Here is a 24,960-nt window from a genome sequence, read left to right as displayed (position 1 = left end):
ACACAGAGATCATGAATAATAATTTTACTAACTGGGTAAGCAATCAAATGCGTCACAGACTGGGAGTCTTCCTGTGTTCCTTCCATTTTCCTTGTTATGCGGAAGGAAATTTGAACAATTTGCGGGGCAGCAGTGAGCAGCTATGAGCAGCAGAACTGCAAATACTCTCTACACGGCCACGGGTGAAGTCAATGACATATGCCTTCCCTTTTTAACTTTACCAGAGGGTCTGCCCCGATGTGTGGGTGTGGTTCCACCTTCCTCTTCTTTGCCAGAACCATTTTCAATGCCCTGGAAATGATTTAGATAACACTATAGAAGTAGGTTGCACTGGGAGCTGTGTTGGTAAGGTTGGCAGTTGTCTCCTTAACACCAGCATAGAATTTACAACTCCATGTAGAGATATCTTCACAAAACCATAGGAAAGAATCAGGATCACTGAGTAGCTTTCCCCTTGTCTGGCCATTTTCTAGTGCTGCAGTATGAAGGATGATAGATTTCCGTCATACCATACCAGCATACCATATACTGTTGTGCTCGGAGCTATGAAATAACTGATACAGGCCTTTCCACTGAGTTATTCCTGGAACAAAATCTTTTCCTATCAGTGCAAATTATCAACTGAGGACTTGAATTTTCTTCATGAAACAAGATTTTAGCACTAGGCACTTGCTACAAGCAATTCAATTTTTACTTGTGTTTTACAAGAGTTATACTAGCCATTGTACAGGGAACACAAACATTTTCTAAAAGTGATGTGTTTCCTCACAGGCTTTTTGATGCCTGTCTTCTAGTAACCTCTTGGAAGTCAGAAGTGAAGTTTCTGTTGTCAGGACTCACAAAACCCTTTTGAGACAGTTTATCTCCAATGAAACCAGATCATATAGGCAGGGAAGAGAACCTTAAAGCAGCACTATTAGGTTGAAAACAGAGCTACTCTGAAGCCAAATGTTAATGAAGGCAGTGAAAACCGAAGTGCAAAGTAGTCATCTTCAGCACTGCACGTCATCATTTCATCATCTCCAAAGGTCTGTGGCAGTTCCCTTGGTTGTGAGCTGTAGTACTATATATTATTTAGGCTTAGTTTATACTAGGAAGATTTGTGATTTAAGGTATGATGACTCCCTTCGTCTTGTCCTAGAATTTCAACACAGCTGCGCTGGTAGAGGAGCACTTGTAAGTTGTGTTAGTAGAGTTGCTCTTTTTCAGGAAACAAAGTATGTGGTATCAGAACATAGCAGCTGTATACCAGCTTGAAAGCATTCATAATGTTAAGTACACAGGACTGTCTAAAATATACACAAATGATAAAGGCTTTCTGTGTATACATACTGGAGTTCTGTATATGACCAGCTCTGGATATAGACAGGGTTCTTTGCATTTGGCCTGTCCCAGAAATGTAAGCTCGTTTGCTGAGGGTGCCCTGCAGTCAGCTGTGTGTGCCAGGCCTTGCAGCTTAGATAAATGTCCACATAAAGAAACCGAGCTTCCAGGATCACTGTGGGGATAGGTACGAAAAGCGTGTCAGGCTGCCCATCCAAAAACATGTGAGCTTTGTCTTTGTAAAACAAAGTAATTGCACCTAAACAACAGAGCTATGCTGTTATAAGTGCTCTTGCGTAGACCAACTTGCATTTCCCTTTGTGGTAAGCTTCCTCTTATAAAAGTTCCTCCCACTCAGCCATCAGTATTGTCAGATGCTCTGCCACATGTTGCAGCAGCAAAACAAAATCACCATCGCTAAAAGCATTTAGTCTGTTCTAAACTTATCCTGTCTCCATCGGTTTTTGTGTTCGGATCTTGTCTGCTCAAATTATTTTCTGCTAAGTATAGCTCCCTTCTCCTGAGCAAATAAACTGGAATAAACTGGGTCTCTATTTTTTCTGCACCCTCCCTTCCTAATTTCAACAGCTATTTTGAACTTGGAATAGGGTCACTGAGACTTCTATGTACTGTCTTTACTTGTCTCTGTATGCGCTCATGTTGCCAGCCAACTTTTTTCCTTAGCAGCAGCATCATATTGTCTTGATTGGCAATCTTGCACTCTTTTGTTAAGAAAGCATGTAATAAATCTGAATAAATTCATTTATTTGTGAATTCTGAGCTTGACCAACTGCCATTAGCACGAGGTGAAAAGTGAAATTGCATCCTTCTGTACTGAGGAGCTGTACCCATGGGGACATTTACTCCTACTAGAGAATCAAGTGGCATTGTCCCGTAGGAGCTGTCAGATGAAGAAATTTTAAATTCTAGAAGACTTGTGAGACATTTTATCTCTGGAGCAGTTCCTGTTTAAAGGGCCTGGTGAGCAGAACCCATACAAAGGCTTCAGGTTTGAAAGCTTTTATCACCAGGATCTGGTTTCACTGCTTCTGAAAGCAACAGAATCTGCAAAATATTTCTGAGGCACATAGACAAAGCCATTAGATACATTTTCTAATATAATAATATACACACTGAGTGTATTTTATTTCCTTAAAGGGTGTTTTATTTCCTTACAGGACCTACTTCACTTCACTCCACTCTGCTAAAAAACAACCACACAACTGTCAAATCATTCCATGTAATTAAAATAGAGGGACTCGTATTCTCAAATGAGCTTGAATTATGCTTGATGAATATACTAAGTCATGCATGAGCAGTTGCCTCCTGCGTCATTGCAGAAAAATGCATGTTGGCTAAACTGGACGTGTTTTTCCCCCAGAATTAGGCTAAGTTCCTATTCATCATACAGCAGCAGTTTGGTCTCAGAAAGATAGTCACAACTCCAGTGTTTTTTGCCGACCAGATTTAGCAGTTCTGCTGCTTTCCTGGTGTCACTGCACTCCTTACCAGTGTAACGGATTGCAGTAGGGCACTTAGGTTAATTACCAGCTGCTCTTTGTTTAAGTGGTTCAAACAAAACCACCGTTCCAAATGACCCCTTTGTTCTTACCTGGATGACTTGGGTTCTGAGTAAAAAGTTCCATGTGTTGTCTGGAGAGCCAGTTACCACACGTCCCTTAATTGTGAAGGTTTGTAATCTCATTTCATTTTGAAAACCCTCATACCAGGAAGCCCAGATGACATCTCTGATACAACTGGTGAGTCCAAACACAGCTATTCTTGATGAATTGCTGGGCACACTTCGTCAAGTCAGACTGGGAGATAGTTTATCAAGGCTAGGTAAAATATTATTACCATGTTAAGGTACAACTAATGCCATTTGATGGCATTTAACAGGTTTGCATCACAACAAATAAGGAAGAATTCTTTCTTTTAGTTTAAAACTTGTCTTGGAAAATGTGCAGCTTTTAAGTTAAAGCTTTGCCATAAGTCTTTGCTTACATTAGGATCTCTAAAGATTTTGTATGGTTTTCCCTCGAGTTTTAATTCTTTTGTTGCTGTTATTGTTACTGTTATTGTTGCTGTTGCACCAGTCTTGTAGGGCAGCATAAACCAAGAATTCCTCCTCAAAGAATAGCATCACTGTTCCCAACCAGACGAATGTCACTGCACCTACAGCTAAGGAACGCATAATTCTTCATTCACTGCTTCGTAAGTTCCCAAACAATGTCAGGAAGGAACTGCTCTTCTGTAAAGCACGACATGTTGGAGAATAAATAAAATATGTTCTACATACGACACACTGGAACAGGTTGCCCAAGGAGGCTGTGGATGCCCCATCCATGGATGCATTCAGGGCCAGGCTGGATGTGGCTCTGGGCAGCCTGGTCTGGTGGTTGGTGACCCTGCACATAGCAGGGGGTTGGAACCAGATGATCACCGTGGTCTTTTTCAACCCCAAAAATGGCTCATCCCTAACACGATGCTGGTGAGTACACTGTTTAAATTAAAGATCTTCGGGGTGGTTTTATTATCATTTGTTATTTTTTGCATGACCTCTCCTCCTCCAATTACGTAAGTCTATGTGTTTTAGTAGACTGCCAAATTGGTGCTGGAGCTACTCAGCCGTTAGCTAAGGAGCAGACAGGCACCAGCACAGCCGCCAACCACAAGCAGCCCCCCGTGTCCTGCCGGGCAGCTGGCGATAGCACACGCCCGGCCCCGTGACGGTTGCTAAGGCCGGCAGCTGCAGGCGGGGCAGAGGTAGCGCTCTCCCGGCCAATCAGGAGAGACACACCCTCGCTCGGCGACCAATCGCCGACGGTAAACAACAACGCCATGGATAAGGAAGGGGAGGAGAGAAGCAGAGCCGCCAGCCAATCAACCGACGAGCAGCGCGGGCCAATCAGAATGGGGGAACGTTTGGGCGGACTTTTTAAAATCGGAGAAAGTGGCACAAAGGTCCCGGGGCCCTTTAAAGGAGCGATGTGACTCTGCGGTGTATTCTTCCGCTAGGGCTCAGCAATCCTTCCCAAGGAGCTCTGTTCTGCCCAGGTTCCAGTGACAGGAGGAGCCGCTGGGTGATCACAGCGGATTCTGGTCTCCGGAGCCTTTCAGGGTTCCGCTAGGGAGCGCGGCTGCGCGCGGACTATTTTACCTCCGCGCGGCGCTTCGCTGGCCGGGCCTCGCCGGTAGCGCTCCGCGCGGAGCCATCTGCAGGCCGGCAGAACAAAAACACGGGGGCGGGGCCGCACCGCCTCCATTTTGATGTGGGGCCGGGGCGGCGGCGACGGGAGCTCCGCAGGGCCGGGGATGGTGTCGGTGCCGCGGGCAGCGCCGTGACTCGCTGCGGGGTGGCGAGCGGGGCCGGCCGCCGGCGGAGGCGCGGGCCGCCCTGCCTGGATGCGGTGCCCGCGGCGGAGCCCACCCGCGTCCGTGCGGTGACGGGAACCGGGCTCCCTCTCCCTGCCGCCGAGGAGCCCCCGGGGCCCGCGGTTCGCGTCCCCGGCGCTGCGGGATCGCCCCTCGGCGAGGGGCGGGCGCCCGGTTCCCTTTGTCCGCGTCTCCCGAGGCCCTCGCCGCCCGGCCGGCTCGGAGATGGGCAGCGAGGCGCTGCGGCTGTTCCGGCAGCTGAACCTCCATCTGGAATTGGAGGACCGCTTCCAGCCCCGCGAGAGGGGGCTCAGCCTCATCGAGTGCGCGGCCGAGGTGAGGGGCCGGGGGGCGGCGGTGTGCCGGGCCCGCGGGCTGGGTTTGGAGGCAGAGCATCTCGCTCCTTGACGGGCAGAGAGGGAGTGTAAGCTGGATTTGGTCGTATCTTTCCTAAGGCTGGGTGTCGGTGTGGGCACGGCCGTGAGAATTGTCATCTGGGAAGGAGTTTGTGCCCAGCGGTGTGAATGTGCTGGGTATTTCATCGGTGGCAATGGGGCATGGCGGTGTCTGCGCACCTCGGGGCTGTTCCGAGCCTCAGGTGCGTTAAGTGGAGTTCTATTGTTAACAGAAAGTCATAGAAAGCATTTACGGGAAGATTTAAAAAAAAACTTAGCTTTGACTTAAGTAGAACTGGGAGGCTTGGCAGTCTTCACTGTCACTGCTATTACATTTTGACTTTTCTTGCTGTAGAATGAAAACACTCTGTGCCCGAGACAAAGGAATGCTAAGGTGGAAGATCTCTGGAGTCTGACCAACTTCTTTGGTTTTGCAACTGAAACATTCGTTTTGGCTGTTAACATCCTGGACAGATTCCTGGCTCTTATGAAGGTATTTTGGGGGGAAGAGGGCCTGGTGCGGTGTTGCTGGAAACACAGAGGTTCTGTCTGAACTTCCCTTATTAGCAAAAGAGGGAAAAGTTGTGAGTTAGGAGAGAACTGTGCTTATTTAATTGTATTATACCAAGTGTTTCTGTTTAAGGTTTGAAGTCAGTAGTTGTTGCATGAAATGTGGTGATATATTTGTTATATATTTGCTATGGCTTCACTTTGTCTTTAAAGATAAGTAGCAACACAGCTTGTTTGCCCCATTAAGTCAGTAGCCTTCACCAGATAGATGTAGAAGATGGAGAGAGAAGGAGATAATTAAGAACAAAACAAGCAATTTGTGTTTAAAAACACAGTAGGTACTGTGCCAAAGCTTGGCTTAGAGCTGGATCTAAAGCCAAAAGATCATTTTCTGGTTGTTCTTTTGTTTGCACTGCTTTGTGGCAGACAATTCCAACAGGAATCAGTTGCCAATTACCAAGCTGGCCAAATTAATGCCTGGAGTTGTCTGGTCTGACAGTCTTCCAGGTTGTGCGAAACATTATCCTATCATATGGCAGAGAATAGCAGGGTTAGGAGTGAGCTGTGGGGGGCTAGGACTGCCTAGAACAAGCTCAGACCGGATTTGTGTAGACTTGAGAGGAGGGTAGGTGAGCACTGCCGGTTGGAGAAATGAGGTACTACAGTTCTCACTGTAATTTCTTTGTAGTGTAGTGAGGAAGAACAACTTCGGTAGAGGGTGCTCGGCTGTTGTACCTACCTTCAATTCACCTGTAATGGATTGATACTGCTTTATTGGCTGTGCCAGCTGTGTTTTGTTGAGATTTAAGTGATGAAACAATTGGAATGACAGCAGTCAACTCAAACAAGCCATCAAGTTTAGATGAGGAACTACCTCTGTTGAAATGCAAATATTTCAAAATTGCTCACCTAGGCTGGGTGATATGTTTATTTCCCTGTTAGATAAGCATAGCACAGTGGGTGGGAGGCACTCAGTGTTTACTCTTATTTTTAGGTGAAACCGAAGCATTTATCTTGCATTGGAGTTTGTTGTTTTCAACTGGCTGCCCGAGTGGTTGAAGAAGAATGCAATATTCCATCTGCTCATGAGATTATCCGAATCAGCCAATGTAAATGCACTGTGTCCGACCTGAAACGGATGGAAAAGATAATTTCAGAAAAGTTGCACTTTGAATTTAAAGCTACTACTGCCTTAACCTTCTTGCACTTGTACCATACTATTGTACTCTGTCATACCTCAGAAAGGTGAGTTGAGTTGCGTGTTGATATTCAGTTTGCAAAGGCCTTTTTCCTCTTCAGCTGTGTCTTAAAATGATATTGGCTGAAGAGGAGGCTACTCCTTATTTGTGGTTTCCTGATATGTTAGTGCTTGTTGATATGACTGCTTCTTCTCTTGGGTGTTTTATAGGAAAGAAGTATTGAATCTTGACAAATTGGAAGCACAGCTAAAAGCTTGCAACTGTCGTCTTGTGTTTTCTAAAGCGAAAGTAAGTAAAAATAGTTTTTCTTTGACTTCCATTTAGGCTTCAATTAAAGTATGCTGAGCAGCAGTTTTTTTTTTGTTTTTCTAGCCTTCTGTCTTGGCCTTGTGCCTTCTCACTCTTGAAGTTCAATCTTTGAAATCTGTTGAGCTGTTAGAGATACTTCTGCGTGTTCAAAAGCACTCAAAGGTAAATGTTTTGAGGTTAATTCTGCAGTTGTTGGAACGGGTATGGCTAGTATTTGGTGTTATGTTTAAGGCACCTCTGTCAGTGTACAGTCTTCAACAGGTAGTGTTTGGCATCAGCTAAAACAAGCAATGAAACAGGCCTTTAAGCAGGTCTGAAACTCTTCTAATACTGTTTCACTGGTAGAATGCCAAATACAAGTAACTGCTGCTTCATAGTGATTGAGGTCAAGTAGTCATTGGCAACTACATGACATGTAAAAGGATTACAGTTTAAAAACTAGGTTAAATGTGTTCTGTATTAGATTAGCAGTTCTTCTCATTTTACACATGTTCTAACAGGCAGCTGATTTAACGTGTTCTAGAGAGGCTTCCATTCCATTTGTATGACCAAAATGTCTACTGGGCTGGTTCTTTTTGCCCCAGTAACAGAATTTGCTGCTTCTAGCTGCGTGTTGTAACTGGCCATAATCTAAAACAGTTGTAGTCAAATTGAACTAACCCAGTGCCTTGGGGGATGGAAGTAGTTCCTTAAAGCATTTTATGAAGATGGCATTATTACATAGCAGTAAAACATCTCCAAGTAGGACCCTCTTATATGGTCTTGTTAGTTCTGCTGTATGATGTTAATATGAAGTATCAAAATGCTTTTCGTCTTCATTAAACAGCAGTTATTTTTCATTTGGGTATGATTTAAATGTTGACAACCACTGACAGGCCAACTGTTAATTAATTCAGAGGCATTTCTAGGAGGTATATAGGAGTTCACCTTCAAAAGCAGCAAAGCTTCGAGATCTGGGAATCTTTTTCATGAAGTCATTTCTTTAAGGTAAAGTGGAGTGGCTGTATTTTGATATCAATAAGTTGTTACTTCACTTTTCAGATAAGTGATTGTGACCTGCTTTACTGGAGGGAACTGGTCTCAAAATGCCTGGCAGACTATTCTTCCGCTGAATGTTGCAAGCCTGATCATAAAAAGCTAGTTTGGATTGTTTCAAGGCGCACAGCCCAGAATCTGCAGAACAGTTACTACAGCGTTCCTGAGTTGCCAACAATACCAGAGGGTGGCTGTTTCAATGAAAGCGAAAGGTTGGTTATACTTTCCAGGCATTTAAACTGTGGGGTGTTCCCATTATCTGGAAATGCTAATCTTTCCTACTGTTCCTTTTAGTGAAGACTCCTGTGAAGATATGAGCAGTGGAGAAGAAAGCCTTAGCAGTTCTCCTCCTAGTGATCTGGAAGGCACCTTCTTCTTTCAACTCAAGCCTAAAACAAAGTGGCAAACTCTTAATTCTCAGTCTTTGCATTAAGTCTTGATTGTAGTAGGTTAAGATTTTTAATGCACCCTTATCTTTTGGCAATAATAAATGAAATTGTGGTATTCTGTAAACTGTATTAAGGCAAGAGCTGCTGTGATACTGCAATGCTTTGAATGCCTGCCTTGTGGTTCTAATTCAGGTCTCATTTCAGCAAAAAAAAAAGTTGTCTAGTCTTGTTGTCCTTGAGGATAAATGCAGTCCTGTACCTGGTGTTCCTTGGTGCTTAGCAGCTAACATAAGCAGCAGAGTGTCATGGCAGCAGTGAAAGCTGATGACTTACTGGGTTGCTTGAACAGATGAACAAGATTGAGGGAACTGTAGGGGTTTTTCTTTGCTTGACATTCATTCTTGCTTGGAACACTGTCCAGTTCTTGGTCCAAGATATTGGTCACCTGTTTCAATCTGCCATGGAGCTGCTAGGATGTTCAAGGGATTTGGGGCACAGGATCTGTGAGGAGAGGTTGAGAGATCTGTGGTTTAATGCAGCTTGGCAAAGAGGGTGTGTGGTAGGATTTGAGGAGCAGCCTTTCTAGTGTGTAAGAGAGGGTTGCTGAGAAGATCATTTCAGTTTTTGACGTAGACGCATGGAGCAAGAATGAGCAATGCCATGTATAAATTGTAATAGGAGGCTTTCAGTTAAAGCAATGGAAAACTTGTTCCATGGATACAGTCAAGCATAAGATGGACTAAGAAGAGCTGTGTAGACTTTGTCTTGGGAGGTTTTCAGGGTTCGTGATGAGACCTTGAGCAGCAAGATCAAAATTCAGTATTGGTGCTCCTTTGGGCAGGAGATTAGAACAGAGCCCTGTTGTGAGAGTCCCTCCGCTCTTCAGTGTTTTGTGGTTAAATCAAATTGGCTGAGTGGAATTATTGCATATATAGTACCGTGCTGAGGTGATGATTCACAGTCAAATGGGCTTTTTGAATACTGAAACTGCTTTAACACTTCATGTGCTGTGCTCCTTTTCAGCAGGTTCCTGTGTATTTCAAATGCTTCTTATTTAAGGCTTAGTTTTTCATAAACTTAAGGAACCCCTGTTCTGAACTGAGTGTGCATGGTAGGAGTGGAAGGTTCTAGTCAATACAAGCTTTTACTGAAAATGGTAGTTCGTGACAGGGCTTACTTTTCATATTTTCTTTAATAAAAAATTAGCTTATGCTGAAAACCACAGCGTTTAGATTTAGTGTTAAAATGTCGGCCCATACTATCAGCTTAGATTTATTGACACGGTTATTCTTGATATGCCTACGTTCCTTTTAATATTTACCCCTTGTAGTTTATTTCAGTATATTCATGTTATTGATTGAGTCATAATCAGACTTGTTTGCATGCTTATGTAAAGCAGTTAGTGCAGGAAAAGTTGATATTATGCAGTAATATCCGGTAAATGTGATGTTGATGAAGTAGTTAATGTAATGGGTTTTTTGAACTTAAAAAAGCACACGAACTGAAGTGTGATTGCATTTCTCTGTATTGAGAATATGGCTAGGTAGTAAGCGGATGAATTAACTCAGAATAATGGTGTGAAGTGTGGTGGTGCCAAAGTAGAAATGAAGGAGCAATCTAAAGGCTGTTTTGTAGATGTAAGTATTGTTTTAGGATATGAGCGGTGCCGTAAGTTTGTAACTGTTACATGATTTCACTTTTATAAAAATACAAAAAGTTTACAAAAAAAATGTAAATAAAAATGTAAATTTAAAAAATGTACAGAAAAAAATTTAAAACAAAAAATGAGCAGAAAATACTGTATTTTTTTACCTTGTATGTAACTTTTTGTAGGTATGTTGCATGTAGATATTAATTTATTGTGTACTCTGTATGATACAAATACTGTACACTCAAACTTCTTACTTCTGTACCTGGGAGCTCCATTCTGAAATAGAGTACCTTGAGTGTGTGATAAACCTACTGGGTCTTGTTTCACTTAAGAATAAAAATAAATTGTATTTGTTAAATGCAATGAGTTACAGTTGATTGTACTGGAAGTATATTTTGTTTCCTTTCTTCTTTGCTGTTAAACTTATGTGGCATCCAAGCTGCTGCTTGGATCCTCCAAAAGTTTTGATAAGCTCTTTGCAAAAAAAAAAAAAGAGTCTTTCATGTGCAGCTTCCTGCTGGATGTGAAGCTTTTCTCAATTTTGCTGCTATCCGTTTTGAAGGCTGCTGTGAGGTGTCTCTGCTTATCCACTCAGCTCTGCTGTGGTGCTGGGATAAGTTCTGCAAATGGTCCGTTTCCGCTTCTGGCAAATGGGATCTCCCATTAGAGGTAAAGTTAGGGCTCATTGTAGGATGAGTGTTCTGGGTTTTGCTGGATTTATGCTTGCAGCTATTCCCAGTCTTCGAGATGAAGCTTGGTCTCTTGATGCTTCTTCATTTCTACAGTTAAAAGTACTTAACTTTAACTTAAAAAAAAAAAAAACCACAAAAAAAAACCAGCTTAAACAATTGCCCTCTTGTTCTGCCCATCTTAGGAAGTAGTTCCAGCGTCTTTTACAAAATAATGGATAACTGGCCCTAAATGGCTCTTGCAGGAAGAACTGAAAGGGTGACCCAAGATCTAGATGGGCTGAGATGGCTCAAAACATCACCGTAGGGTGTGCCTTGGAGCTTGATCCAGATCTTTCCTTTTCTTTGTCCTTTTCTTTCTTGTGCAAGAGAAAACAAGGTGTTCCTTCTCCTGGGGCAGCTTGTTCTCTCCAGCTCTAAATGCTGTGGGGGGAGACACGTGACCCTGGATGTTCAGTTATGGGATTCTGGGGGTAGGGTCTGGAGAAGAGTAGGATGCGTATTGGCAATGTGTGCGTGGGAAGCACAGGGTTTGTGCTGTTGTTAACATAATCCACCGAGAGAAACAATGGCAGTTCTCGGATTCTTCATGGCCTTTGTAGTTATCTAAAATATAGGAGCACACTGAGGCTTCTCACTTCCCACATATGCTAGAAGAGGAATGGGCACCTGATATCTGAAAGAGCTCTATGAGATTTCCTTCTATGTTCTGTAGCTCACATGCACGACTAAAAGCCAGTTACATAATGGATCTTGGCAATGTTCGTTCTAACACTTGAAGCTTCCTTGCTGTCAGCTGTGACAACTTTGAACGTGAAAGCTGCTGCAGCAAAGATTTTCAGTTCCTACTCCAAAGATGCCCACTCAGGTTGCTTCAGTACAGCAAGAGCCTTGCTTGGGAGCTGGCAGATCATGCACACAGCATGTTGTGGGTGAGCTGTTTTGAGTGCGGGTGGCCACAGGCCTTGGGTTAACGATAGCTAATGAGATTGGTCTGTTCAATAAAGCTTGGGTTGTGCCATACAACTGATTTCAAGTTGGTCCCCAGCTTGAGGAGAGATTTGCTCGAGAATGTTGCTAGGCTTACTTCTGTGGTTTGATAATTTGGACATCGCTTTGATTTTGCTGGGTCAGATAGAGGTGTATCCCTCAAAGGAGGCTTGCCTGGCTTTGTTCAAAGAATGGGTGGTTGGTCTATTTTTAACAGCAGAGCAATGTATACTTTCTAAATGCTGTTTTAGGCTTTCTTGCATTAGGTGAAGCTTTGAATGCTTGCCATCTCAAGGGCTGAAATGCAATCTCATTCCTAACTGCACTATCACGATGGCAGGTTTGGGTGGGAGCAGAAGGCTGAAAGAAAATATTTCTGTATGAAAAGCATCACTGTGGGACTGCTTCTGTCTGTGCAGTTTCTGTATGAGCTCCAGGATGTTCCTCTGTTCACAAAGCCTTGAGCCTTTGTGAAATAGTTATTGCCTAACCTACATCAAGTCTAAAGCTGGCAGTTGTCATCATTGTGGACCAGCCCTGGTTTCTGATGGGATCTCATGTTATTACATTGCTCACCTTTCAAACCCACTCTCCTGTGGCTTTGAGTGGGCCACAAGGAATTAGCAGTGGAACAGTTTCTATTCACGTGAATTGTCACACAATAATTAATAATGGGCTTTGAAACAGGAAACTCGAATTCTTTACCACACAATTTAACAGCAAGCTACATGGAAGAGTAAAAATTTGCAGCATCAATCAGTATGTTCAAGCCTGAACAGGGGCAGGACTGTTAGATGAATGGCTGTTAGATTTCTGCGATACACGTTAGCCTTTGAAGTTCAGTGAAATGTGAAATATGCTAGCGGCAAGAGCAGAAGCCTGCCTCTGCAGTTCTCCATTCAATGCACATTACACAGGGCCTTCAAAAAAGAAAACATTTCTGTTTCCGTTTTCAAGCACTGTCTGACTTGCAGCTGCTGTGTTCAGTTCCCCTGAAGTCTGTTGCGCCTGAGACTGACAAGTCACAGAGATTTGATGAGTTTAAGATACTGAAGGGATTTTAAGTTCCAGTACTTCAGGGGCCAGCAATTTGTGGCTCACAGAGCAAGCTCTGTTTTGCAATGCATGAGAGTAGGGGCATGTTTAGTAATTTCACCATCACTGGGTGACAGCAGGAGCTGAGCAAAGCCTGTGCCAGTTGGTGTTGTTCAACTGAACTTAATGCTTTCTCCTAGATGGCAAAAGGCATGATTTGACTTATAGTCTCAACTGTCAAGTTTCCAGCTCTTGCTCTGAACTCCCGATTTATAAAAGCTATTTTGGATAAGCATCAAAATACAACTAAATGCCTAACATGTACTGACAAAGCTGCTGTTACTAACTAGCTTAACAAAATGGCAGAATTGTTACTGCTCAAGTAGAACACAAAGTAGTGAAAACCAAGAATAGTTACTGCTGGAGGTAAGAACATAAGATGTTGGCTGGGACAGATGGATGGAACTGAAATTTATCAGCATGTGATAATATTAGAATAGAAGTTGTTAGACAGTCTTAACTACATTCTTCATCTACTCCGTATCATATGAGTAAATAATCAGTGTTTGTCTTACAGTACACGTTGCAGCTGTGTTGTGTCGCATAGCCTCATTTTATGGCTTAAACTTTAGCAATCTAGTGTAGTGCATATACTAAAGGAAGAAAGTTGCCATAATAACTGAATGAAATCATTTACAGTAATAAGCAATTAAAATCTCATCCTTAATGTTGCATAAACATAACGTTTTGCTCATGAATTATTAGTGATCGTGCCTCTAGACCTGTATGTTCTGTTCCCGATTTGCAATCTCAACAACTATTGAATTAATGAAGCATTTCATTGAAATGCTTCAAAGGGTGCTGGTGGGGTTTTTTCTGCTGCAGTGTGTACATCTTCATTGGAGATGTAATCACTATTAAAATATCCAAATGAAGAAAGCAGTCACGATGGGATTCCCAGAGCGCTTGGTGTGCTGGCTTCAGTTCCACCCAGTGAAGTGAATGGGAGAATACGGTGAGAAACCTTATCCTGGACTTAGAAAGTCAAATTCATCTCCTTGCTCTGTCTCACGCTTCCTTCTTGACCTTCTGTGCATTACTGAATCTCTCACTTCTTTGTTCCTCCTCAGTAGAACAAAGATAGGAATAGCTCCCTACTGTATAACTGTTGTCAAGGATAAATAAGCTGAAAACAGAACTGCAAAACTGTTGTGGAAAAGCAGTATGTGTAAGCATCCAAGAGAAAGCAGAGCTTATTAATGTAGTGCGAATGGAATTAGGCCACTAGTTTCTTCCTAGTGGGGCGCTTAGGTGTAATCCTGTCTTTGCCTTGCCTAGCAGGACTGGTGTGAAGATGATTGGTAACCTCATCATCCTTCAATGTTTTGTTAGGACAGATACCCCATGGTAGCAGGAAAGGTCCTGTGCTGTAGTTTCAAGGGTACTGTTTCTTCAACAGCCTTGCGTGTACGCCTTGAGCTTCACCCACCATGCATTACACATGCACCAAGCTAATGAGAGGCTGTTCAAGTTATGCAACAGCTGACATGCAACATCTCTATTTACTTTACAAGGGCCTGTAAGCTTGTTCTCTGAGAATTTCATGTGGCTGGGGGTACAATTTTTCAAAGGTTAACCCAAGTCTCCAAAGAACTTTGGAAAACATTACTGTGGTCTGCATTTGTCTTCTCATGTTCAGTGTTTGAGCCAGGGATCTGTGGACTGTTCTTCACCCAGAGCTCGAATATTAACTGTTAAGGGGCAAAAGGACTTGAGGTGAACTCTGTTCTTGGCATCCTTTTGTTCCAAGATTACAAAAGCAATGGCCAGTAGCCTCATTTTGTTTATGGTGCAGATGATAAGAAGCCAGGTGCAGATGACATGCCAACCTCTTGCTCAAGATATTTGCACACTGTCAGATGAACAGGACAGAAAATTTGGTTTGTGAAAAAGAGCAAAGTAGCACACACCTCTCCTCAGAATGCCATTTTCCCAATTTAGCTGTGCCTTCATGTGAGAATCACTGTCTAGTGCATCCAGAGGTCATCTGCCTTCTGTCCATTGCTTTTCTGAGCTTAGATTGTTTTAAGAGATATAACCCTGCTATCTTTTGCCTGTCTGGCCAGCTGGGGCAAACCACTGTGCTGTCGTTGCAAAATAAGGCAGCTACTTACCTGAGTTATGCAATCAAACATGACTCAGTAGCAAGAATTTGTAATTGCTCTGTCAGGATGTGTACTTCTGTTCCCTCCACAACCTCCCATTACCACTGGATAGCTAATGTAGTATTCCTTAGAGCCCAAATTAGGGACTCACTCCTGTATCCCAAGCTCACTAAATCCTCATGAGTTCTCAGGGAATTGTTTGCTTTAACATCAAGCAAATGATGATGAGGAATCACATAAATTGCTCTGACCTGTACACACATGTATACTCCGTGGCTGTTAATGCTTACTAAATTCTGGGTTTCTTTTTCAAAGGAAAAAAAAGGTGCACTTTCTCCAGCTAAGCAGAGAGGTATGTACAATCACAAATGCAATGAACATTTGTTCATAGTTAGCTGAGTGCTAGACAGCTACTTGTTTATCATTTGGATGGGAGATGCCTTTGCCCAAGGCACATCAAACAGGGGATGCGCTCTGAGAGCAATGTGTGGTATGAACATTGGGCATGTAGGGGGCTTGCCATCTGGGGGTGTGGGTGTGGGCCCTGAGATTATATTTTCTGGATGAATAAACAGAGCATGCCTGATGGATTTGCTCAAAAGTACGGCCAGAAATAAATACAGTTTTATTTCTCTGTTTTTGAACAAGGTAGCTGTAGTATCAATACTGGGACTGTCTAAAGCCGTTCTTTATTTATTATACTTTCCCAGTACTTCATGTTAAGGACAATTTAGGAGTAGCTAGCAAAGATTGTTATTCCATTCTTATGAGCAGGATGTGGTCTGTCCTTAAAGTGTATACTGCTCCTTGAATACCCGAGCTGAGTTAATGCAGTTCCACATTAGTTCAGCATTATTTGTCTCAAGAGCTAGTAAGGCAAGTCCCACCCAATAGGGGTTCAGCTTATTGGTGCCCCCTTTGCAAAATGAGAATATTTCCCCATTGTCTTTTTTGTTGTCATTATTGGCATGTTACTGTAGTGTATCCAATTACCATTTGCACTTAGCAATAGTAAAGATCTCACCTGGTACTTTCAGATACTGCTAACACACAAAAGCTCACTATAATTGATGTTTATTTTGCTGGCTATAATACTCTGAGGTTTCTTATCCTCTCATCTACTAGCTGGTTTAATAAACAATTTCTGTGGTAGTGCTTAGCACTCTTCTCAGGTCCCTGGCGTGAATACAGATCAATTCCTTCTGGGGAAATAACCGTGACTTTAATTTCCACTGTTGTCTGATCTCTGTGACAGTGCCTCTGCTCCTTTGCTTTCTCCTGCCAGTACCACTTAACTCCTGAATGCTGACAGTTAAGCATAATCCTTCAGCTTTTCTTTTCTGGATTGATTTAGCACCAAGGGTTTTAGCCAACAGCTCCTGGAAATGTGTCCTTGTGCACCCTCCACTGCTGGCCTCCTCCTTTCATCCACCAAAGACATCAGGAGCTGGGGCCAGTGCTTTTTTCTTGTCCCCAGCTTCCTTTGTTCTGCAGAGGTAGTTCAACATTCCCAGGACATGAAGACCTCAGAGAGATTAAACCTGACACTTAGCTGCCTGAACAGGGTTTGAACCTGCTGCTATGGTTGTCTTCTGCACTCAGCAGCAAATAGCTTTTTGGGATTTAGCTCTGGATAGTTCATAATACACTTTTAACTTGCCAGGCCAGAGTTACAAGGCATTACACAGGTTCTTAGATGTGTAGTTAAAGAAAAGATGTGTATTTAAAGAAAGCAGGCAATTGACCTGTCTGGTGGTGAGAGAAGGGTGCTGTAGAGGAGGCCTGTTCCTGATTTGATCAGCTAGGTTGGTGGCAGCTGCTCATGCAGCAAGAAGGTATGCACAAATGTTTTGGGAATTAGGTGCCATTAAGCAGGAAGTGGGGCCAGCCATTTCCATCCAGACCACTGCTGTTTAATATCCAGTTTTGGAGTACAGTTCCTTGGGATATCACCTCTCTCTTCCTGAATGAACTGCTTTGCTTCCTTCTCATCAGTCTCTCCAAACAGAGATGGTGTCTTCCTAAGACAGAGACTTGCAGATGGCTCATCTACATCCCATTAGCTCCTTTAGGGGACATTTATTTCCTTTATGGCATAGGTGGCAGAGGGGGCTGCTGGATTTATGTCATTTGACCGCTCTACACAGCTATTAAAAGCAATCACCACTTAGTTCTGGGCCTAAGGGTACAGCAGGCTGTGGCTGCATCTCAGGGCGCCATGTTGGGAGCATCAGGAGAGGCAGGGCCACTGGTGTGAGTGTATCAAGGATGTGAATGTGAGGCCTTTCTGTGACACTTCAGCAGTCTGGATGAAGATCTTGGCATGTGGTATTTCAAAGGGCTCTTGGGGTGAGAAGGAAGCCAGCAAACACATGCTGCAGCCCTGGAGAGGCCTGAGCCTTGCAGGCATACCCTGAGGGGAACTGAGGATGTCCTTTGTGCCATTTCTTGTCACCATCTCAGAGTAGCAGGTGGTTGCTGTCCAGGTAGAAAAGCAGCTTCTGACTACGTGGCATTGAATTATCTTGTAAAATCTGTAAAATCTCTCAGTTCTTTCCTTTTTTTTCTTTTCTTTTTTTTTTTTTTTTCCCCCTGATATATTGAACTCTTTTTTTGTGTACAACTTTCAACCCTCAAAGATAAATCCACACTAATTCTGGTCATAAATCATTTTCTTCTTTACTCAGGTTCCAGCTTTTACGTTGTTGCTTCTTTTAGATCTTTCCAGTCCATTTTTCAGACTCTGGAGTGTGGCACATTTAGGTCTGTGCTGGCTGGGGCTTGATGTTGCTGTTCTGTGTTGAGACTACATCTTTTGGCATTATTTCTTCAGCTGTTAACAGGATTTTATTTTTTCTTTAGCAGGCAACAACGCTCTGTATCTGGTACTTGTATGTAATGGCCTGCTTGTCTTACATTATACAAAAGGCAAATAGAATGCTTTGTGAAATGTATTGCCTCTTGGATGTATTCAGTTGTCAGCACAGGAGATCAAAGCCCTTTTTCAAGTAGCTAACAGCAGTACACATTTTTCTGTACTTCTTGCCCATGCTTCAAACATGACCTCAAGAGGCTATTTGTTGAGAAGCGTGTTTATACCATGGAAATTTACCCAGCCGAGTAAAGCCACTTGCCTGTCTGGTTGGAAAACCCCTTGCATCAGTACACAAAACTTCGCCTGGTAGTTCACAAGGCAAGCAGTTCTGTATGAGAGCAGCTGCACATCCCTGGGCTCTCAGTATCGCATGTGTCAGGCTCAGTCTGGTAGCACCAAAGTGCCTACAAAATGACGCAGGGATGTAACTAATCTTTGTGTTACTGTACCATTCAAGGATAACCAAGATTCACTGTTTCTGGAGAAGTTGAGCCAAAAAGGCGTGGTTAGTAAGTAGTGAGAAATGTTACAGTTTGTGTAACAAATTCACAACAATTTAAGGCTGAAGCATGGCCAGCGTTGCCCCGATCAGTCCGTCTTCCTTGGATCCTGCGACCATTGGAGGGGTGGCACATCACTGGCCTCCTCCAGTGCTGATACAGACAGGGCTGAAATCGCATGTCTGGCTGTGTGAAGCAGACTGCTCCTTCAAATCGACATATGCATGTTATAACTCCCTGAAAAGTAGTGCTTTAGTACAACTCAAAGTACCTAGCAGAGGAGACTTACAGAGCTTATTTGGATGTGAAACAGGAGCAGCATCTTTCCACCTCTGCCAAGAGCACAGCAGGTGAACAGCTCCAGCTGCCCGTGCTTCCCAAAGGAACTGGGGAGATTCATAAGCTCCACAGTTCGGGTCATTTACATCAGAGAAGTGGCCAGGAGAAAAAACTTAGATACGAATTACCTAACAAACACCTGACTTTTGCAAATGCTGACATAAGACTTTATCTTAGCTATAGGTTTTGAAAACTAGCAAGCAAAACTGTCCTACCTTACTGCAGGCTGAATTAAAACAAAGACAGAATACTCCTGAAGTTCAGGAAGTTGCAAATTCAAATCTGCACTTTGAGTCAGAGCTGGTCTTCCCATTTTCATTTCAGAGAGGAAATATGCTGCAAGAGGTGGAGCCAGAAGTGGTGTTCTCAGAAAACAGATTCCTACACACCAGGAAAAAAAAAAAAAAAAACAATAAAACATTTGTTATTTATGTATTAGTTAGATAATGACAATACACCTGCACTTGTCACAGGTGAGCCATCAGGCTTATCTGTTTCCACATTTTTGGCCTGTTTTTATTCATCAGAAACCAAAGCTCAGAGAAAGGATTTGTAATTTTTTGTTGATCAACACAAGGGGTAGTTGCTGAGCAATGAACTCTTGCCAACAGATACTTTTGCTGCAACAGATGTAGCCCTACAGGATACTGCTTTTCTCTTAGCCATAAAGGAAGTGAGCGAGACATACCGTATCTCACGCTGCCCATGGTGTCTGCATCTAGCCCTGTGAAAGATCTGCTGTCTTTTTCCAGTTATTTTTCCATCTCCCTGACTTTCTCCAGTGCTCCCACAAAGAGATGGAAAGGCAAAGCCTCTGGGAGTACGGCAAAGCCTGTGATTGCGCGAGAAAGGAGAAAGGCTGAACATCTGTCACAAGCCTACAAAATAGCCTGTTGGGAGCAGGGGGAGGAAGGGACAAGGATAAACCATTAAGATATTCCATTGTTTAAATTTAGAAGAGGGAGATATGGCTTTCTAATTCATAAATAACAGCAACTAATTTGGGAAAGACTGGGTGGAAGTGCATGGAGTCAAGACAAAGACTAGGCAAATGGCACGTTTTTTTCTGTTCTACTGTTTGCAGTTGATAGGAAATAGCAGGGAAGTGCTTTCCTGTAGAAAATCTCATTAGAGAAGAGATTGTAGGAAGATAATAGATGTTGAGGGAAATTATTTCTTAGCCAACTTCACACCAAATCTCTAGGGAGGAGAGGGCTTGATAGAAATCAGAGCTTTCTTGTGCTCAGCTTCATTAGCATTGGCAGAGGTGAAACTTCCTCTAATGAAAATAACCAGCAAATAGGGAGAGCCGAGGGGGGAAGAGCCTGCCTGCCAGCCAGATAAATCATCTAGGACAGAGGTGTTTAAATTACAGCCTGCAGGGCACCTGCAACTCGACAAGCCTTTGCTTGTAGCCCATGAGAGGACTGTTTAAAAGGGAGGTATTGCATTTGTGGGGTATTGAACTGCAGATGAATTTTACCTGATCCAAATCCACTGATAAACTCAGTGTCTCCAGACACGGTTATGCCTACAGTAGGGCTTTCCTAGCAAGGACTTGCGAAAGCTTTTGTAAGAATGAGTGTTATCTGTACTAAGAAAAATAAAGTCTCCTGAGGCTAGGAAGGAAAATAATTTCATTCGAGTCATATGTTTTATATTGTGGTTTCATTAACTTTTTCAGAGAATTGGCTTCAACAACTAATAAGAAAGTACAAAAGGCATTTTTTCTTACTTAATGTCTATTCCTTACTATTTTATTATAAGGGTGTTCTGCATAGCCTGCCATGAAGCAGCATAAACAATGAATCCTTGCAGTCTGCATCCTCTTAATCATGGTCAAGAAAAAGCAAGCTCAGGGCTGCCTATGTGCTGAAATGCTAACAAGTAGCAAAATTGTCTGCAGAGTCCATTCACCCTCAAGGCTTTGTAAAATGGGTCACTGCAATTGTGCAAGCAGAAATAAAAGGAGGGGAGAAGCCATTAATCCTAGGGTTTTTTTGATCCTTGAGCGCAAACTTAATGTTAAACTACTTTCTTGAGGGATTGATGCATCCTCAAAGCTTTGCTACAGAGAGAAGAGAGAGAAGCTGATATTGTCTGCCTCTGAATGAAACAGTGCTTTACTGAGACATCTGGGGATTTCTGGAAATGTGTTCCCACTTCGCTAACACTTTGTGGAAGCAATTTTCTACATGATGAAGGAAACTCATCATGCTCTTCTGGAGTTTCCTTAGCATTCTGCCCTTGTTTTTCAGAGGAAAAGCCCAAAGTTACCTTGCTTGTGGCTGGGAAGGTTTGGCATAGTCCTGTTGTCCCAGCATTTGCGATTACATGATGGAATCTGCAGTAAAGAGAAAACACATATCCTCCTTACAAGTTATGCACTTCTGCAAACCGACATATTGCTCAGGGCTTATGAAGTTAAAGCCTGGAAATTACTACAGAAAAGGGATGATAAAAGATGGAAGGGAAGTAGTCAGGGGGTAAATATCATAAACTTGCTTCTGTCTTCTGATAAACTCAGTTCAGCTTTCCTATTTGGTGTCAATCACTAGACAGCTGAGGAATGCATCAAAGTGAGCAGGCGCCTCAATCACCTTCCTTGCCTCCTAGATGGAAGGACTCAACAAGCGATTGGCAGCTGTCAGAGCCCAGGTGGAGCCAGTCCCTACAGATAGCAAGAAGACCTGGGACCATTTTGTTAGCAGAGAGGCCCTAGGAGCTGAGCTGCAGAAACATGGAGAGGTCAGGATTCTTGTTTTGTTTGTCTTTTCACAGCTACTGATGGGATGTAGACTTCAATAGATAAATATGTGTGTTTTTTCCAACTGTTTTACAAGTTATTTTTTCAGTAATGTTGCTATTTAATTTGAATAGGCATTTATTTATTTATTTATAGCAGTACACCTTATCTCTGCCTTCTTCCTGATGCAAGTGGAAACATCTCTTTACTCAGTGGGGGGGCCTTTCTTTCAGCTACCTGTTGTGAAGTGTGAGGGTAAGGTGCTGATTGTGGCCTTCCAAAGAATGCAAACACATTGGTGTTGATAAAATTTGGCTGACAAGCACTAGAATTGGAATTTGCTAGTTGCATAGAAGCTTTGTAACAGTGCTCAATTTAGCAGTTTTCTAAATGGTGGAAAAGACACTTCTGGGAAAAGGAGGGTATGTTTTCTCTAATTACATCAAGGCAAGAGAAAGATGCATCAATGAGGGCAGTTTGTATCTGTTCTGAATCCATAGCAATAGCGTTATGGGTTGTTTCTGGCTTGTTTTTCCTGGACAGTGGTATGCCATAATGTGTTATTTGTCAAGCAGGGCTTGGCTCAAAAACAAAAGTAGAGGAGTAAGAAAGGAATGGATGGAGGAGGGAGCAAAGCTGGTACACCTAAGGAAATGAGTGGCCAGGAACTGGGTAGTCTCATGTAGACAGCGTTGCCTTTAGGTTTCTCTATATCTGACCCCAAAAGATTGCTGGATTTAAGGCTTCAATGCCCCCAGGAATTGCACGAACATCTTCACCTTCATTTTAGAAGTTTTTAAGAATGGGACTACTTCAAGGGCTTAAAACAGCATCCTATTAAAATAACACTCCCTTCACACTTCAGGTAGAGGGCTGTTGGCTGAAAGCACTGATAAACAAACGTGTTGCAATTTTGTTTTTGCTGTGGAGGAATTACCCAGAAACTGCTTTTTCCAACCAAATCTTGGGAGCTGGGGACAGGAAAGTGGGAGGGGGCGGGGAAGCAGTGTTCTTCCTTCTGAATCATCTCAAAGCACAGGAAGGGCACTCAGTGTTACCTTTGGAGGCCTGTAACTGTTTAAACAGAGCTGGGAAAAAAACTTACTGCGTTGGACAGTCTTTGGGCTTTGGGGGGATAAGCCAGAGCCCAGGATGTTTGGGTTCTTGGAGGAGGAAAGAAGTTCTGCATCTTTGAAATCCATGTTCTATTTTTCTTGTTCCAGATTCCTACTTTTCATTTATGAAGCATTTGTTGGTGTCATTGAACCTGTTTGTCTGTCTTGGTGAAAAACAAGTACGTGCACAGCAGAGGTTTTGGTTGAAGATGATGAATGTTTTTACTTCATGTTAAGTACTTGTATCTTGAAGTAAATTCACAAACATGCTAATGCAGGTAATGAATACATATCACTGTTCTCATTGAGAGCTTGGCAGGTTCTAAGACCTATCTAGAGTGAGAAGGGGAGTCATGTTAAACTTTGCTTAGTTTTGCAAGAAACTGCACCTTCTTCCATGCATTTCAAAGCAGAAATGAACTGTGAGAATCCCATTGCCTTTAGAGTACAGCAAGGTAGCTAGCCTTTCAGAAAAAGCTAGCATATCTCAGTTGCGAAAATAATGATGAAGAGCTGGGATTTTGTGAATAACAAATAAATTCACTCAGGCTCTTATAACAACACTAAGAAGTCTGTTGTGCTCTGTGAAATGCTGCAAGGTGGAAATCTCCATGGCATTTCTGCATTGCAAGATGGCGAAGAGGCTTTTGACACCATAGTGGTAGGTGTGGGAGTACAAGCTAGCACACAGTTTGCTTAAACCAGTGCTAGCTGGAGACCTATTACTATGTAGATCTTCATGATTGTGTTGCTGCTGTGGGGAGTGAAGTTACAACTCCAAAGAGGAGTTTTTCCCTAAGAGTGGTAGTGAAGGAGGCTCCTGCTCACAGATTAGGCTGAGGTGAGGCAGGTTGATGACTAACCCAGAAAAAGGTGAGCAGGAAGGCATGAGTATGCTGGTGTTTCTGTGAGTAGCCCTCCAGCTCAAGCAAATCAGAAAATGCCTCCGCACCTCAGAAAGTGAGGAAATACACATGGAAATCTCAGATGAGTAGGACGAATAGCAGTGGCCTTGTCTGTGACGGGATGGAAATGATGACTGTCTCAGTTTCTGTTTGTTTGAGAGCTGATGAGTGTGACACAGGGGTGTGACCAGACTTTGCCTTTGCCTCAGTTTGTCCCTGCTCATATCTTCTAGGGTAGAGGTACATATAGGGGAGCCCTTTTTTTTCCATACAGCATACAGTACTTGCCTTCTGTAGTGCTGCTGATGTGGTTTATGATGATGACTTGAGCTGATACCACACCAGGGGAAAGAGCAAACAGTGAGCCACTTGCTTACACCTGGCTTTTAGTTGTACGTGTGCACTTGAATGTACTCCTGGTGCTGATATAGGAAGGAGTCCTTTAAGAGGTATTGAGCACTATGACCTTTACACTCTTGCCCAGTCTTATGCAAGTCAGCTACAGAAAACACCTGGGGTGAGGCGAGGCCCAGCATAGATCTGCAATGAATCATGCTGTTGTGATGTTGCCTACTGCATGGTGTGACCTTCTTGTCCCAATCGCTGAGCTCAGGGCAGGTAAACATTGTCTGCCTTAGAATGACAAGGCAAAACAGCTGGGAGAATCCATTTCAGTTTGTACTAAGGCTTGACAAGTACTGAAGCAGAGAAGGCTTCCTGTGCAATAGACTGAAGCACTGCTTAACTATTAGCTTTATTTCATTATTTTTTTTTCCAAAGTACAAAAAATTCTGGCTTTTGAAGATATTATGTATGAAAATGCATTTCCTCCACCCATGCTTGCTGCCTGCTGTTTGCACTGTGCAGGGACAAATCTCGGTAACTGTTGGGAAACAGAGGACTTTGGAGTAACTTAGAAGTTTCTTATAAGGCCCACAGACATAGCCATTAGGGTAATGGTATTGTGCCTTTGCCTCCTTTATCTTTCATCTCTGGAAGTCTTGCACTGCAGGCTTTTGTCTGTGGTACTGTTTAGTAAATCAGTATCTAACATACTGGGAGAAGCATGCCTGTTGGAGATCCCAAATGTATGCTCTCCTGGCGTTTAGACACAAATGCAATGAAAGCTCTGCTCTGGCTCTCCAGTTGTTCCCTGTGGGAAGCCTCAGGCACTGCAGAAGTTCTCTTATATTCTACACAACGACTGCCAATGGCACTAACATGTTCTGGTGATTTCCAGGTGTGCAGCTGGATGGTCACACATTTCATCTCATGATTATTTAATGGGTGGACTTTCCAGCTAGTAATACAGTCTGTGTGTGAATATATGTATATAAATATAGAGAGAAAGAGAACAGGTGTTAGACGTGCACTAGCTTTTTCATGCTTTTAACAGTATTCAAGGTATATTGGTA

At 43.0% G+C, this 24,960-nt stretch overlaps 1 protein-coding gene across 1 annotated transcript; it reads left to right on the top strand.

The window, feature by feature from the left end:
• Positions 1 to 4,541: 4,541 nt before the first annotated feature.
• Positions 4,542 to 10,544, top strand: CCNG2 (cyclin G2). The gene is made up of 8 exons (XM_085222247.1): positions 4,542 to 4,768; positions 4,875 to 5,034; positions 5,449 to 5,586; positions 6,598 to 6,848; positions 7,012 to 7,090; positions 7,175 to 7,273; positions 8,153 to 8,358; positions 8,441 to 10,544. Exons 2-8 carry the CDS (start codon positions 4,924 to 4,926, stop codon positions 8,577 to 8,579), a joined length of 1,023 nt encoding a protein of 340 aa, XP_085078373.1. The 5' UTR covers positions 4,542 to 4,768; positions 4,875 to 4,923; the 3' UTR covers positions 8,580 to 10,544.
• The last annotated feature ends 14,416 nt before the right edge of the window (positions 10,545 to 24,960 follow it).

The sequence above is a fragment of the Meleagris gallopavo genome, chromosome 4 (assembly GCF_905368555.1).
Source record: "Meleagris gallopavo chromosome 4, MGAL_WU_HG_1.1, whole genome shotgun sequence".
Lineage (NCBI taxonomy): Eukaryota > Metazoa > Chordata > Aves > Galliformes > Phasianidae > Meleagris > Meleagris gallopavo.
The sequence above is the reverse complement of the archived record's forward strand: the minus strand, read 5'-3'. Positions and strand labels throughout refer to the sequence as shown.

Bases quoted from the DNA above. Each gene is read 5' to 3' on its own strand.
- CCNG2 (XM_085222247.1), top strand. From the start codon at position 4,924: ATGGGCAGCGAGGCGCTGCGGCTGTTCCGGCAGCTGAACCTCCATCTG. The intron at 5,035-5,448 runs GTGAGGGGCCGG...TTCTTGCTGTAG, and splicing joins TCATCGAGTGCGCGGCCGAG to AATGAAAACACTCTGTGCCC. The intron at 7,091-7,174 runs GTAAGTAAAAAT...TTGTTTTTCTAG, and splicing joins TTGTGTTTTCTAAAGCGAAA to CCTTCTGTCTTGGCCTTGTG.